The 13,929-nt window shown below is 41.2% G+C and overlaps 2 protein-coding genes across 3 annotated transcripts; both read left to right on the top strand.

Moving 5' to 3' along the window:
* Positions 1-153: 153 nt before the first annotated feature.
* LOC115406769 (thrombomodulin-like) lies at positions 154-2,381 on the top strand. Its single transcript, XM_030116995.1, has one exon. The coding sequence runs from the start codon at positions 307-309 to the stop codon at positions 1,477-1,479; it is 1,173 nt and encodes a 390-aa protein (XP_029972855.1). The 5' UTR covers positions 154-306; the 3' UTR covers positions 1,480-2,381.
* On the top strand, positions 2,252-13,853 carry gnmt (glycine N-methyltransferase). 2 transcript variants are annotated; one of them, XM_030116997.1, is made up of 7 exons: positions 2,252-2,310; positions 7,031-7,191; positions 11,303-11,430; positions 11,518-11,631; positions 11,866-12,008; positions 13,198-13,319; positions 13,535-13,853. In XM_030116997.1, the coding sequence occupies exons 2-7, from the start codon at positions 7,106-7,108 to the stop codon at positions 13,704-13,706; spliced, it is 765 nt and encodes a 254-aa protein (XP_029972857.1). In that variant the 5' UTR covers positions 2,252-2,310; positions 7,031-7,105; the 3' UTR covers positions 13,707-13,853. The 2 variants fall into 2 exon arrangements, with proteins under 2 accessions (XP_029972857.1, XP_029972856.1); XM_030116996.1 differs by lacking the exons at positions 2,252-2,310; positions 7,031-7,191 and adding an exon at positions 8,270-8,634.
* Positions 13,854-13,929: the final 76 nt, after the last annotated feature.

The raw sequence follows: 13,929 nt of genomic DNA, 5'->3' as shown, positions 1-13,929 counted from the left end.
ATTCCTGGCTGCTTGTTTTTTTTGGGTTGCACATGTATGAAGTATAATGTATGAAATGTTTTCATCAGATGTGAAGCATTACGTGTATAATTATGGAGATATATGAATATACTTACATAAAAGCATATGCTTTTGCTCTCGCTCAGTGCATTGGGAAAAAAACAACAGCCGATTAACTTCTAACTTTATCTGGTTTCCTTCCTGCTCATTGTCCTGTGGGACTCTGTTTCCGGAGTAGGTAGCCACAGGCTCCAACTTCTCCATAACATAAGAGAGCCAGCATTTTATGCCTGCACACACGACAACATGGATTGCTTGCAACTGGGAGCTTCTGTGCCACTGAAGGTAATGACAGTGACTGTTTTGATGTCTGCCTGGCTTTCAGTGTGTATAAATACAGTATTTGGAATGAAGCAGCCTGGTACTTGTAGGCCAGTTTGTATTGAGGATGACTGTATAACTGTCAGCCTGGACACAGTGGACTTTAAAACAGCTGAAGAAGCATGTAGAAGCAACAACGGGGAGCTTCTGTCCTTCCAGTCTGAGAGGGACCAGAGCGTCTTTGACCTCCTGGGTCATCATGACCTGATGGGAAACTTCTGGATTGGACTAAGGTTACCGGTCGGCGTGTGCAGCAACCTATCAGCCCCACTGAGAGGCTATGAGTGGACCGCTGGTAACATAGACAGAAGCTCGTTTCCATCTTTCGGCTGGCGAGACAGCATCAAACTCTGCTCTGCACACTGTGTGTCTATTTCTAATGACAGAAAATGGACAGAGAGACCGTGCTCGGCGAAAACTGATGGGTTCCTCTGCAAAACGAGGCACAGAGACGCATGTCAGGCACAGGCTGTATCAGAACCGATGTTTTTCCCAGGCCCTAAAGGCTGTTCAAGCGTCCCCTGTGAACACACGTGCAAGGACGTGAAGGGGGGCTACACATGCTCTTGTTTCAACGGATACATCCAGGACAGCAAAGACCCCCAGCGGTGCGTCTTGCACTGTGCACAGCAGTCCTGCCCCGCCATGTGCGAGAGGAACACGGGCGATTCCTGCTACTGTCCCGACGGCTTTGTGCTCAGCGGCAAACTCTGCGTGGACATAGATGAATGTCACATGGGCTTCTGTGATCAGAACTGCATCAACAGTCCCGGGAGCTATGTGTGTTCCTGTAGGAAAGGATATGTGCTGAAGGATCAAGTCAAGTGCGTCAAATCTGAGGCCGATGAAGATCTGGGCGTCACAACTCCCGTTGCTGCAGGAGTTCTTAAACCACCGACGGCCAACAACAACAACACGCTGACCGGCTCCACTGGGTCAACGGGCAGCTTCTTCTGGATTTGGATTGTGGTGGCTTTGGCTGTGCTCTTGTGTATATTTGTGATTCGGTTTCACGTGGTTAATCGTCAAAAGCGCAGAGAGCAGAATTTGAACCAGCAGCCTTCTGTTCCCATGCCTGTGAACAACATTGAGTGTTAAATGAAGATGAACTGGCTCACTGGGATTTGGGAGACGTGTGTTATGTGCTGCTGTAAATGACTGATGATTCCTGAATGTACATAAAGTATGCTGAAAAATGTTACAGTGAATAAATTTTTGTAAATATAAACGGTGTAATGTGATTGAAGCATCGAATGGAAGGAAGAAGAACTGAGAAACTGCTTCAATTAGCTGATTTTGTATTTCTCTGGTCACCCAGTATGGTCCTCAATGAAGGCATGAAAGTAATTTGATTCTGTTTTTTTTAACTGCCAATAACGACAAATTATTTAAACAGAAGAAAGCATTCCCATATTAGTAATTGGAGGATGATGGTTTTCAAGCACACAGTAACTGTTCGAATGTCTGAAGTCCAGTAAGGAGCTTAAACTCACTATTCATCACTGCAGCATGCACACTTACAATTGGTTTTAGATCATATAACGGAAATCCACAGACACAAATGAGTAAAATAAAGTTTGGCCAGAAAAAGATGGATTTAATTGTCTGAAAGAAAACCAAACATGCACTTCATTATTTACACCTTTGTGCATTTTTGGCATGTTGACAAGAAAGTTCATATAATGATGCACATGTCGCATTCTTAAAAATAGAAGCAGCTTGAAAAAGAAAGAGTAAATAGACGATACAGAATAAATCACAAGGATTTTTGTTCTGTACTTTTCTTTAACATGAGCCTATATGTATCACTGTTTAGAAACATTTCAAAGTTTAAAATACTGAGTGTTGAGCTGCTCTTACCTTTACTTACAGATGAAGCAACGCTCTCTGTCCACTCAGCTCTGCACTGCCCCCTAGAGTGAAGCAGAGGTACTGACTGCCTGCTTGGCCTTTTTGGTACTTTTTATCTAGAGATAGTGTATTATTTAAAGAAAAATATTGTGTGAATAAATATTCCTTTTTTTTTCTTTTTTTTTTACGAAAACAAACATTACATTGATAACAGCCATCTGAGGGTGGGCCCTCAAGTATTCCTTACCTTATTTGTTTCCTCACCTCCTGTGTCTTCTCCAGCCATGTGCCTCCTTATTTCCTGCTTCTCCTCACTTCCTGTGTTTCCTCATATGTGTCCCTTTCGGGGATGAAGCTGTTCTGGCAATCATAATGAAAAGTTACTTTTCACAATGATTCACCTGCTTCACCAAACGGCTGCCGTTCTGCTTCGTGGTGTCTGGAGTCAACATGGTCGTTGAAGAAACTGTTTGTTTGTTTTTTGCTTTTTTCTAATCATAATTTATATTCGCAGAGCACTTTACATTTCAGTTGCTACACAGTAGGAGAGCATATAAAGTTTAAAAGGCTATTAGGATAATAAAATGTTTGAGGAAGAGCCATTTAAATCATTTAATATAATTGTTTTTTTAATAAGGTACGTTTTTAAGTTTCCAAAGATTCTCTTGTTCCAACAGGAGGGTCCTCTTCAGTGTCGTCAGTGTCTGAAATATGTTTCTTATCTTACTCTTGTCATAATATCGAACTTTCCCAACTAAATCCTTTGAATGCTGATTTGTGTTGAACATGTACAAATTTAGAGCCTCATATGCTTGGATATTTGGACATCACTGGGCGATTTGATTTATGTGTTTTATTATGCAATAACTGTTTTTGAATTCACTCAAAATGCCCCATCACTGTTGCCATCATCTGTGCTCCTTCACTGCCATCCACTGGCCAGAAGAACAAACGCTTTAAAAACAGTAAATGAATTCTGCTACAGAACAAACTCCATGAGCAGCCTCTTCATGGAAGTTTTCTAGTTTTATTTTAAAAGTTGTTCATAACCAGCTCCGTGCCTTCACAATTACTTTTTCCTCTGTGATCCATTCTCAATCAACTGGTAATACTGAGAAATATTTGTTAAGAAAACAGGCGTTTTCAGAACATTATCCAGCTGACAGTCGACTTCAGGGAAAGGCGGGGTACATCCTGGAAGGTCAGCAGGTCGTCAGAAGAAAAACAGAGAAAGACACGCAATCATAATGCTCATTTTTACATTTTCAGACAATTCAGAATGGGTGCCTCAGGAGATCCCTTGTTCCTGTGGCAATGAGATTCTAGAACTCCTTATAAACTGTTTTTTGGGTAGCTTTCATCCTCTGATGGTCAGTCACTCTTTGCCCCTGTTTATATCAATAAACTGATAATGCTTTTTTAACTTCATTCATTTGAATTGACAGTTTAACATCTACAGTATTTGTTCTGTTCTTTTCTGTGTTACATTAATTTCACTCTATTCTATTCTATTCTATTCTATTCTATTCTATTCTATTCTGTGTCTTTGAACAGTGGAAGGACATTATTGTAATTGCTTCACATCATCAAATGAACAAAAATAATATAAAACGCTCCAAAATACTATCAGTCCGAGCTTTTTTAAGTATCACAGAATAATTCAGTGCAGATTGGACTGCATTATTTACAATTTTGACACTGTTTTTTTTATATAATGTTAAGATAACTGTGTTGATCAGTCTATCACCAGCGTTTCACAGCATAACATTGTCAAGAGACCTGTTTTTATTTGCGCGATTAATTATTTTCATCACAGACTGACCTTGACACTCATCACAGTAACAAAACCTTGTTTTGTCAAACTGAGCTTCCTGTTTGAAGCTCCGCCCCACTCGAGGAAATCATTAGACACGCCACAAGATCTCAGCTTCCTATTCCTGCCACAAGATGCTGCCGATGAGACATGTGTTTGTGATTTTTTAACTGCAGCTACAATCGACAGATTCATCTCTATTCAGCATTTTCCATTCATTAGGAAATCCTTTGGTCATAATGATGCAACACAAGCTGAAGACACCGGCATAAAATTCAGCAACAGAAGAGACATTTATCATCACCTACACTGCTGTCCCTTTATAATGTTCAGTAGACTTAACTTTATGCTCATTTCCTCTTTTCTCCCGGAGGATCAACAAGATAAGACCGTTGTTAAGCAGAAATTTAATAAGTGACACATCAACAAGTCTGAGTGCGGAAACAGCCCAGATGTGAGAGCAAAGATCAGTGGATCCATTTCTGAAAGCAAAATAAAACAGTCCACAGCAGCAAGAAGGAATAGTTTGTGAACCTTTACCATGTTCCAGGTTGCTGCAGTGTGTTTGATCTGTATTCAAACCACAGGCCTGAGGCTCTGTTTTTATGTTTTGCAGCCAAAGTTTGTGTCTTTTCCAACTTGGACATGAAACAAAAAGACAGACTGCTCATTTACAAAGATCTTAAGCCCAGTACAGTAAGTTTCACCTCACAGAAAAGATGCTCACAACAACATCAGTCATTTTTTTTTTCCGAAGTCCATTTTGGTTTGAATTTGAAACATATACAACAGTCCTCACTGTTGTCTAACAGGCCAAATGGTGAGTTTACTAGTAAAATGATTATCAACACTATAAGTCACACTTTTCCATATATTTTGGCTGGCCATGCAGCTTATTAAGCAGCAACTTACATGATACTTATACAGCTGGAACCACTAGATGACACTGTTTGACAGCAGAATTCTGACACAGTGCAAGCTAGACCTCCACTACTGGCCATGAAAACACACATGCATCTATACAGCAGAGTGTAAGTTAGTTTAATTTTATTCTCTATTACTCATTGCTTGACAAATTCAACTTATACCCTGGTGCAACTTAATATTGGATTTAGAGTGGCTTCATACATTAGCTGGTGTTCTTTATAGACTGTATCATGGAATGAAATCTTACAGAAACCCCAAGCTGTCTTGTTAGTGCATATGTCTGAAACATATTCATCAGGACTGTTTCAGAGAGTAGGAGCTGTTTATAGGGCTACAACAATGTACCTTGCACAAACAATAGAGAAAAAAAAAATGATTTTTGTGTTTAAAAAAAGGATAACAAGCAAACCTCAGGGAATGCAGTTGAATACATTACATAATTATTAATGCATTGCATATTGAGTTTAGTTCCTCAGATCACAACCATCCAGTCCTGAGGAAGCTCTGTGAGAATGAAAGAAAGACATTTTTTGGTAAGCTAGATGAACTGCAAATAAACTGCAGTTTCTTGGAAGTAACAGACTCAAGACAGCATTGTTTAATAAGTATCTATTGCACTCAGGTTTTCGATTTGTTAAGGAACTGGAGACATTTAAACCACGTTTCTGAGTATAAATTAACTGGATTGGCCATTAATGTCATATAACTACAAACATGTCCAAACACCAACTGAAGGACAAACAATCAGAGCAAAGTGCCAATAAAACAACAGCAGATAAAGTCAGCCAGGGCCGCAGTTCTTTCTTTTTTTTTATTGTCCCTCTTGGGGAAGGTCTTGCATGCGTCATGCACTCAACCCATCCTATCAGCAGCACAAAAGAACAGTGAGCTCCCAGGAGTTAAGTTGACCCAGAGTGGTAACCTGTAAACCATCCAGTTCCAAGGCCACTCATCTAGTGAGTTCACTATCACAGCTGAACAAAGCTGCATTTTATGTGCTGACCATTGATCGTGGTCTTGACTGTTAGAATTCCTGATTCTGATGGAGTTGTGCATCAGTTTGAAAACTTAAAGCCAAGGAAGAAGGTCATTGAGTAGACCTTTGACCTTGATGAATCAAATCAAATGAAAGAGCCATGCACAAGTCTGATTTGTCAGTTATTAAAGAAATACACAGCTGGTATCGCTTACCACTTATACCACTTTGTGACTTTTGACGTTGACAGGCAGGTACTTGAATGTTATTAGTACGAAGAAAACAAAGTGTGAAAGCCAGTGAAGCTCTGCTGCCAAACTCACATGGTAGTGCAGTGGTTTGCACTCTCACCTGATCACGAAGTTCGATTCTAGGTTCAGCACTTGCTTGTCATGAGTTCACGTCTTTCTCACATGTGCTTGAAGCTTTTTTTTTTTTTTTTGTTCCAGTCTCCTCCCTAAACCCAAACATATGTTCATGCAAATATACTCATCCACTTAATCCAATTCAGGGTGCAACAGTTAATCACTGGGAAAATACAGAGAGAGACAAACAAACCTCCACGCATGCACAAGGAGAACATGCAAACTTCAGTCCTGGCCCAAACCAGACACCACATCATTGTTCCTATGAGACACAACATGTATCATCATGGTATTAATTCATGTTCATAGGAATATGTGTGTGATGGGTTGTGTACTCTGGCTTTTGGTCAAAAATTACCTCAGATCAGTAGTGTAAAGTTTCAATGTTGTGGTGTCCTGTGTTGGGAATAACATGTTATTAAATAACACTTGTTCTTTTGTCAGTAATGTGATAAATAATTTCAAATATCAAATGTATCATGAAATTTGTAATGAAATTACAGCTACAGAACGTTCTATGGGCTTGGTATTTTCTCTAAAGCATGCAATCATGCGAACAGTTTCCACGTTCTTTGAGCATTAGCTGATGCTTTAGTCTCCACAGTCTGTGTGATGCATTCGCGGTCTTTATTAAGAACATATCAGTTTATCTCCATTTCTTATCACAATTTCTTTCATCTTGTTTTTCTTTTATTAATTTATGACTTACTTTATCAGGTTGTGTGTGTTTGAAAAGTGCACCCTTCTGGAGTGCATCCAACAAGAGACGGACCACACAGAGGTCCATGAGCAATGTCTCTGGCCCCCCTCCATGATGTCCTGGTCAACAGAAGGTTCACGTTCAGCAACAGACTCATTCCACCAAACTGTATCTTATTGTAAGTAATCTTTTTTAAGTTAATGTAAAGCACTTCTCAGGGTGCAAATTTTGTGTTTATTTGCAAGCCTTATGTGTATTGATTGAACTTATTTAATATTTTATTTCATCTACGTATGCAGTATTACAAATTCATATTTTGAAAGAGTGCAACAACCCCAGGAAGACATTGGAGTAAAGATTTCGGTGTGTGTGTGTGTGTGTGTGTGTGTGTGTGTGTGTGTGTGTGTGTGTGTGTGTGTGTGTGTGTGTGTGTGTGTGTGTGTGTGTGTGTGTGTGTGTGTGTAGTGTTGATAAGGCTGGGTGCTACAAACCAGACCTGGCTCGCTCCAGCTGCGGCTGATATAACATCACCTCTGCCCAGAAATATAGGGCTTTGGAGCAAGATCAACCAATCACAGCAGTAGGAGTTCACTGTTTCTTGCATAATCTACTTTAATCACGTTTTTCTTATGAACGTCTGCATTCAATACAATGATGTAATCAATATTTGTTAACCAAGTATGTATGATTTCATTTTCCAATTCGTTTTTCCTTGCTGTATTAATTTTGTGCAATTGGATTTTTCTTGCATAAAATAGGGCAAATGGTATTGTTTTGTAAAAATGACAATCAGAAATAAAACTGAACATAATGTATTTTACAATGCGCCCAAACTGTATGATGAAACCATGGAAGACTATTTAATGAGCGAGGCTTTTTATTGTTAGATTTAAGCCCTGAATTTAGTCTGACAGGCTAATTTATTTTCATCGCCAGTGTCATATCTCCTTGTTTCAGAGGTTGGTTGACATCTTTTCTAAATTAATAAGAGTTACATGTGTATTTGGAGAAAAATCATGGTTATTTTCATTTGGTTACCACTGATGTTAGATTTTCTGAAATAGAGTACAGCGTGAAGTTTTTCCTGTAAGGTAAATTTCAGGGCATAAACTAAAAAAATCTTGACGTCAGGATACACGTTACTGTAAACACAAGAAGTAGGCGGGCTCTGCTGTTTTCATCCAATCAGAAAGTAGGCGTCAGTACACGGCCGTAGGTGATTGGCTTAAAGTTAGTCCCCACCTCTGTCGCTCAAATAAATAATAACAACCCCGAACTGAACTAGCATGTGGAGTCAGGACCTGTCAAAGAAGCAGAAATCTTTTTACCACACCTCTGTGAAACGCTCCCACGTTGTTGTGTGAGCCGAGAGAAGACGCTGTGTGCGGGCACGAGCGGCAGGAAACAGCAGCATGTCGGTCGACAGTGTGTTTAGGACCCGGTCCCTCGGCGTGGCCGCCGAAGGTCTTCCTGACCAGTACGCCGACGGCAAGGCGGCCAAAGTGTGGGAGCTGTACATCGGAGACACGCAGAGCAGGACGCAGGAGTACAAAAGCTGGGTGGTGTCGCTGCTGAAGGAGCAAGGGGTGCGGAGAGTGCTGGATGTAGCCTGCGGAACAGGGTAACGTTTCACTTCTGGGTCACCGAATCTTACTGAGAAACCATCCGATTTAACGCACACACACCAAGATCACCAGCTATCCTGCACATAACACACACTCTCTGACACTTTGCCACACTGCAACAGCAACATCTTTAATTCGGCTGTATTGAATCAGTTAAGTGTGTTTTATAGGGCGAGTTCTGTTTGTGATTCAACCTGTTACCATTAAGTTGAATCGTTGGTTAACCCCAGACGGCTCCGGATGGACTGAGCGCCTTGCGCGCACGCGCCTGTGTGTGATGAATGGGTGAATGTGATCAACCGTGTAAAGCCACTGCCCAGGCGGTTGAAAAGCGCTACATAAATTAAATCAATTTGTCATGTACCAAGTTGAGGCCTACACCCACTATTGAATGAGCAGGTGTGGTGCCACGGACATGGAATTATAATACAGGTGTGATTCTAGAACAAGTACAGAAAGAAAAGACTGTCAACATGTTAATCAGTACTTGTTTTCAGCCTTGGGTGATTTCTGTCTGTCATGTGCATATGATGTATATTTTCCAATCCTATTTTTTGGGGAAAGGTGTTGCGTAATCTCAAATGGAAAGAGGAACCTTTTTTCTTTGAAGTGCTGAATTTTCTTGGTCCAGTTCCCTTTTAAAACAAGAAATATGACCCTGGATGACTGAAAATCAAAATAGATCTAAGGTCCTACCTGTTACAAATAGTTATCACAAGTGTGTCTAGTTATGCCAATTACTTGTTACAAACTTCCTGAACGGTTACAAATCAAAGATCATCTGTTCATGAAACAGTTTTCCTAAATTTTCATTGTTGAATGTACTTGAATGTAAATGTTAGTGATCAATGAACTAGAACAGATCTGAGATCTTTGTGGTGATCATGTTCAGAGCATACCGGATGCCTATGCTGGTTACCCCTCTGTTATCAATGATCAGGTTAGTGTGACAGATGGCGTTTCCACTGTCTGCCTCTTTTTACCCTCTGGACAAAGTACGGATTAGACCAGGGTAAGATGAATGAAAGTGCAGAGTGGCATCAGCCACTGTGGCCTCTAGCTCTCATCAAACACAAAGGCTGAAACAAAACCTTGAAGTGGCATTTTGAACTTTGTTCCTAATAAGCATACCCAGACAGAGCAGTCAAGATGCATTTCAGGTAAAACTGTGATTATGCTGCTGTGCAGGACGGTGACGGTGGTAAACTGGTGTTTTGTAGCTGAGGGGGGTTCGAACTGGTTTCTTGCAGTCTGTTTACCTCTGCTGATAGTTTATCTGCACTGTGAGGCAACAGCAAGGCCACGGCCTGAACTGAAGCAACCAGAAGACACATTCAGTCTGTCTCTCTGGCACCTGAGGTCGCCTCACTTTTTGCTTCGAGAGGTTACACAGGAGGTTCAGTTTCATCATCTTTATACTGCTTAACAATCCTGTCATTAATTGATTTATATAGCGGGATTAATGACCTTGGGATCAACACTGCCATTGTTCACATCTTCAAAGTAAACGTCGTAAAAGCCGCGTATCGGGCAGAGCACAGACGGCGTGTTATCATTCAGCGTCGAGGAAACAGGCACACTGACTTTGACCCCATTCCATCGTAGCAGCATGTGTGTGTGGGGCGGCGTAAACACACTGATGGTGGAATGAGGTTACAAGTGGCCCCACTATTTTCGGCAGCCTGAACGTGTCCGTGATACCAGGTTGTTCTTTCATCAGAAATAGTTGAATATTATGTAAGTGTGTGATTAGTAGTTGGAGCTACAATCCCAATGACAGGCGGATGAGTCACGCTCTTTATCTTTATGTTGTGTAATTAAAAGTGAATCGTGACTTGTAGAAAATGTGTCTTTTTCTTTAGGCCAGTCCTTTTTTTGCCTGTGCAGGTATTTATTTATCCTCCTAGACCAGTGTTTTTAAAGGATTTGCCCTCTCTGATTATTTGTCACACATATTAAAGAAAACCACAACAATGCTCTTTCTACAATCCAGATCAGACCCAGGGAACTTTTATGAGGGTTCCTTCTCCTGTGTGTTTGTGAGAGAGTCTGCAGCTTGGTGAAATTTTTGAAAGAAGAAACTTTTTGAAAGCATCCATCTTTTTAAGCCACTTATTCCAGCTTCCATTCAGTCATATTTACATTTAATGGCAAATAGCCTCAAATCTATAAGTGGGATAAAACCTTATGAGAACATGCAAACTCCACACAGAAATGCCACCGTGCCACACGCGTTAGAAACTGACCTCCATTATCTGCAGTAACCAGAAGCTGTTAATGATTGTAGCATCGGTGCAGCACAGGACTGGGATTTAACAGACACTGACCTGAAAACAGCTGCAGAGTTTTGTCAGCGTGAACTTTCCGTTTTTTAAACGTCTGGGATTATTCCAGTCCAGACCACATTCGGAGGTCGTGGCTTGAAAGTTTCTTTACTCAGTGACCTTGTGGCTCGCTCAGACATAACGTGCTTGTATGAGTGAGTCAGGTTGTTTCCCCCCTGCAGGATCAGGACAAGGTCTCCTAGCAAACTCGAATACTTATAATTTAAAGAAATGCACTTTACATGAACACAGTGAGAAATAGGTTCGGTCCATGTGTGTGTGCAGTGTGTGTTCAGCTCAGTCTGATGCGTTCTCAGGACATGTGGTTTTTGTTTCGCAGAGTCGACTCCATCATGTTGGTGGAGGAGGGGTTTAACATGACGAGCGTGGACGCCAGCGACAAAATGCTCAAGTATGCACTGAAGTCCAGATGGGAGAGAAGAAAAGAGCAGCCCTTCGACCAGTGGGGTGTGTTTTAGAAACACAGGCCGCAGTATGTAAAGTTTGTGTGTCGTTCGCATCTCATTTTCTCGTCTTTGGACGTTTCCTCCCCAGTGATCGAAGAGGCCAACTGGCTGACGTTACAGGAGGACGTTCAGAAACCAGGAGATGGATTCGATGCTGTGATCTGTCTCGGCAACTCATTCGCTCATTTACCTGACTTCAAAGGTAAAGGAGAGAAGAAGGAATGAGCACATTAAACATTTCACACTCAACTTTCTTTCCTAAAATTTTTCCTAATATAAATTCTTGCCTCCTGCTTTCAAGGATTGAGAATCTGATGTTTTATTCTCGATATGAACAGTTGTTTGGTTTTTTTTTACATCATATCTGCAATATACCTGAATATCTAATGTTGTCCAATTGACATAATGTTGCATTTTATGTTGCTCTTGCCTCCAGGGGACCAGAGCGACCAAAAGTTGGCCCTTCACAACATTGCCAGTATGGTCAGGCCAGGTGGGATCCTCATCATTGACCACCGTAACTACGACTACATCCTGGAGACTGGACGAGCACCTCAGGGCAAAAATATCTACTACAAGGTAAAATGTGACGCCTGCCAGCTCTATAGAAATGTTTAACTGTGTAAACACATAATCTCAACCTTCATCCTCTTACTGATAAACTATTGCTCACAGAGCAGATGTAGAACTGTTACCAGGTCAGATGTGATGTCTCTTCCTGAAAGTGATACAGTTTCCTGAGAAAAGTGACTCGAGAAAGCTCATGAAACACTGTTGGAAGATGTCAGAGAGGAACAAAACCCACACACACCGGCTCTTTTTTAAATCTTCACTTTCTGTCTGCCTCGGTTGGAAGAGTGTCGGGACAGACAGTACTGTTTATGAATGGTGTATTTACACTGCTCCCAGCAGCAGCTGAGTTTAAGAACTAAATCTCCGTGCAGAGCCGGCCGGATGTCGAGAGATTTTCATTGAAAAGGGCGAAACAAGGAAATGTGATTGACATTGGAAAAATGCATCAAATCAGGAATGCTGAGTGAAATTTAATTCACTGTCGGTGCATGAGAAACAAATAAGCGAAGTTTGCACGTGTGTCACATGACTTATATCTACTGTACATGTGGAAAATTACTGCATAAAATGGTGTGTATTTCCGTCAAAGCTTATTTCTCTGCAGTGTTCTACTGTTTGACTTCTCAAATCTCAAGTTTAAATCAACGACCAGTCTTTCATTTTAGCATCCAGCCTGGCAACAGCTCAAATATATGAGAACAGCAGGCGCCAACTCCAGTGAGCCATATTTGATTCAAGTTATTTCCCTCAGAAAAGAAAAAAAAAAATCCATATTTTTTAATCCAGCCAAAGTAAGAAATATCCAGCTGGAAGGACTAAACACAAATACTCCGTCAACAGTCGCGTGTTAGAGCGAAAATCCACTTCTGATACCTCTGTAATCTCAGAGTCTGCTCTCGACGCCCAGCTCGGTACCCCATTTCCACCCCTCACAGCATCGCAGCATCATTAAATCTACTTTTCTTTTCACTCATCTTAACTCTAGAGGTGCATTTCACATCAAACCCATTTGCTCAAAATTGTACAAGTTCTGAGACGCCAGTGGTGATGGCCGCCACACAAGGTGGTCGCACATCATTTGGGGAAATCGAAGGATCAAAAAAGGATTAAGATTAGGGAATATTTGAAGGAAAAACTGTTTTAAAGTCATAAGAAAGCTAATGTGTGTGTGTGTGTGTGTGTGTGTGTGTTACAGAGCGACCTCACTCAAGACATCTCCACCTCAGTGCTGTGGGTCAACAGTAAGCCACACATGATCACTCTGGACTACACCATCCACGTACCCAAGGCCACCCTCCACAATCTACCTGAAGTCAGGTAGGCCGAGACCGCCCGTTCTCACGTTACTTAGTTCTGAAGAATATCTAGTCTCCATGTTGTTTGTTATCTGTGTTGATGATAATAAAAGTAATGAATTCAAGTTAATGAACCTATGCAGTATTACACAATAACTATTGCTATTTGTCTGACAAACATTTTTTTTTATTTCAAACCAAATAGCAGAAACTACATGCTGCATTTGTGTCTTCCAGTAAATTCCGCTTGTCGTACTACCCTCACCGCCTGGAGAGCTTCACAGGATTGCTGAACGAGGCGTTCAACGGCAAACTGGAGCACAGCGTCTACGGAGACTTCCAGACGTACGTGCCCGGCCAGAGTCAGGCTCCCTGCTACTTCATCCACGTGTGCAAGAAGAGAGCCTAAGAGGAGGAAGACTCGGTCTACACAGGCTACTGAGGGAACGAAAGCTTTGTCTTAACTTTAACATGCTTTCACTGTACTCCAGATTTTGGCAAAAATCTAGTTCTAAAAGTTTTGTCTTAATTCTCCTACAATGAAGAAACAGTTTAATTTCTATTAGTGGTGCAAATGATCAAATAATTGACGAGGTACAGTTAAGAGAATACTGGGTACAGTCCTCACCTGT

This window comes from Salarias fasciatus, chromosome 19, assembly GCF_902148845.1.
Source record: "Salarias fasciatus chromosome 19, fSalaFa1.1, whole genome shotgun sequence".
NCBI lineage: Eukaryota > Metazoa > Chordata > Actinopteri > Blenniiformes > Blenniidae > Salarias > Salarias fasciatus.
This window is presented reverse-complemented; position numbering and strand designations above follow the sequence as displayed.

What these genes read in the sequence shown, in the direction of transcription:
- LOC115406769 (XM_030116995.1), top strand. Translation starts at nt 307, where the DNA reads ATGGATTGCTTGCAACTGGGAGCTTCTGTGCCACTGAAGGTAATGACA.
- gnmt (XM_030116996.1), top strand. Translation starts at nt 8,426, where the DNA reads ATGTCGGTCGACAGTGTGTTTAGGACCCGGTCCCTCGGCGTGGCCGCC. An exon ending in GATGTAGCCTGCGGAACAGG is followed by an intron (nt 8,635 to 11,302) that starts GTAACGTTTCAC and finishes TTTGTTTCGCAG; the next exon opens with AGTCGACTCCATCATGTTGG. An exon ending in CACAATCTACCTGAAGTCAG is followed by an intron (nt 13,320 to 13,534) that starts GTAGGCCGAGAC and finishes TGTGTCTTCCAG; the next exon opens with TAAATTCCGCTTGTCGTACT.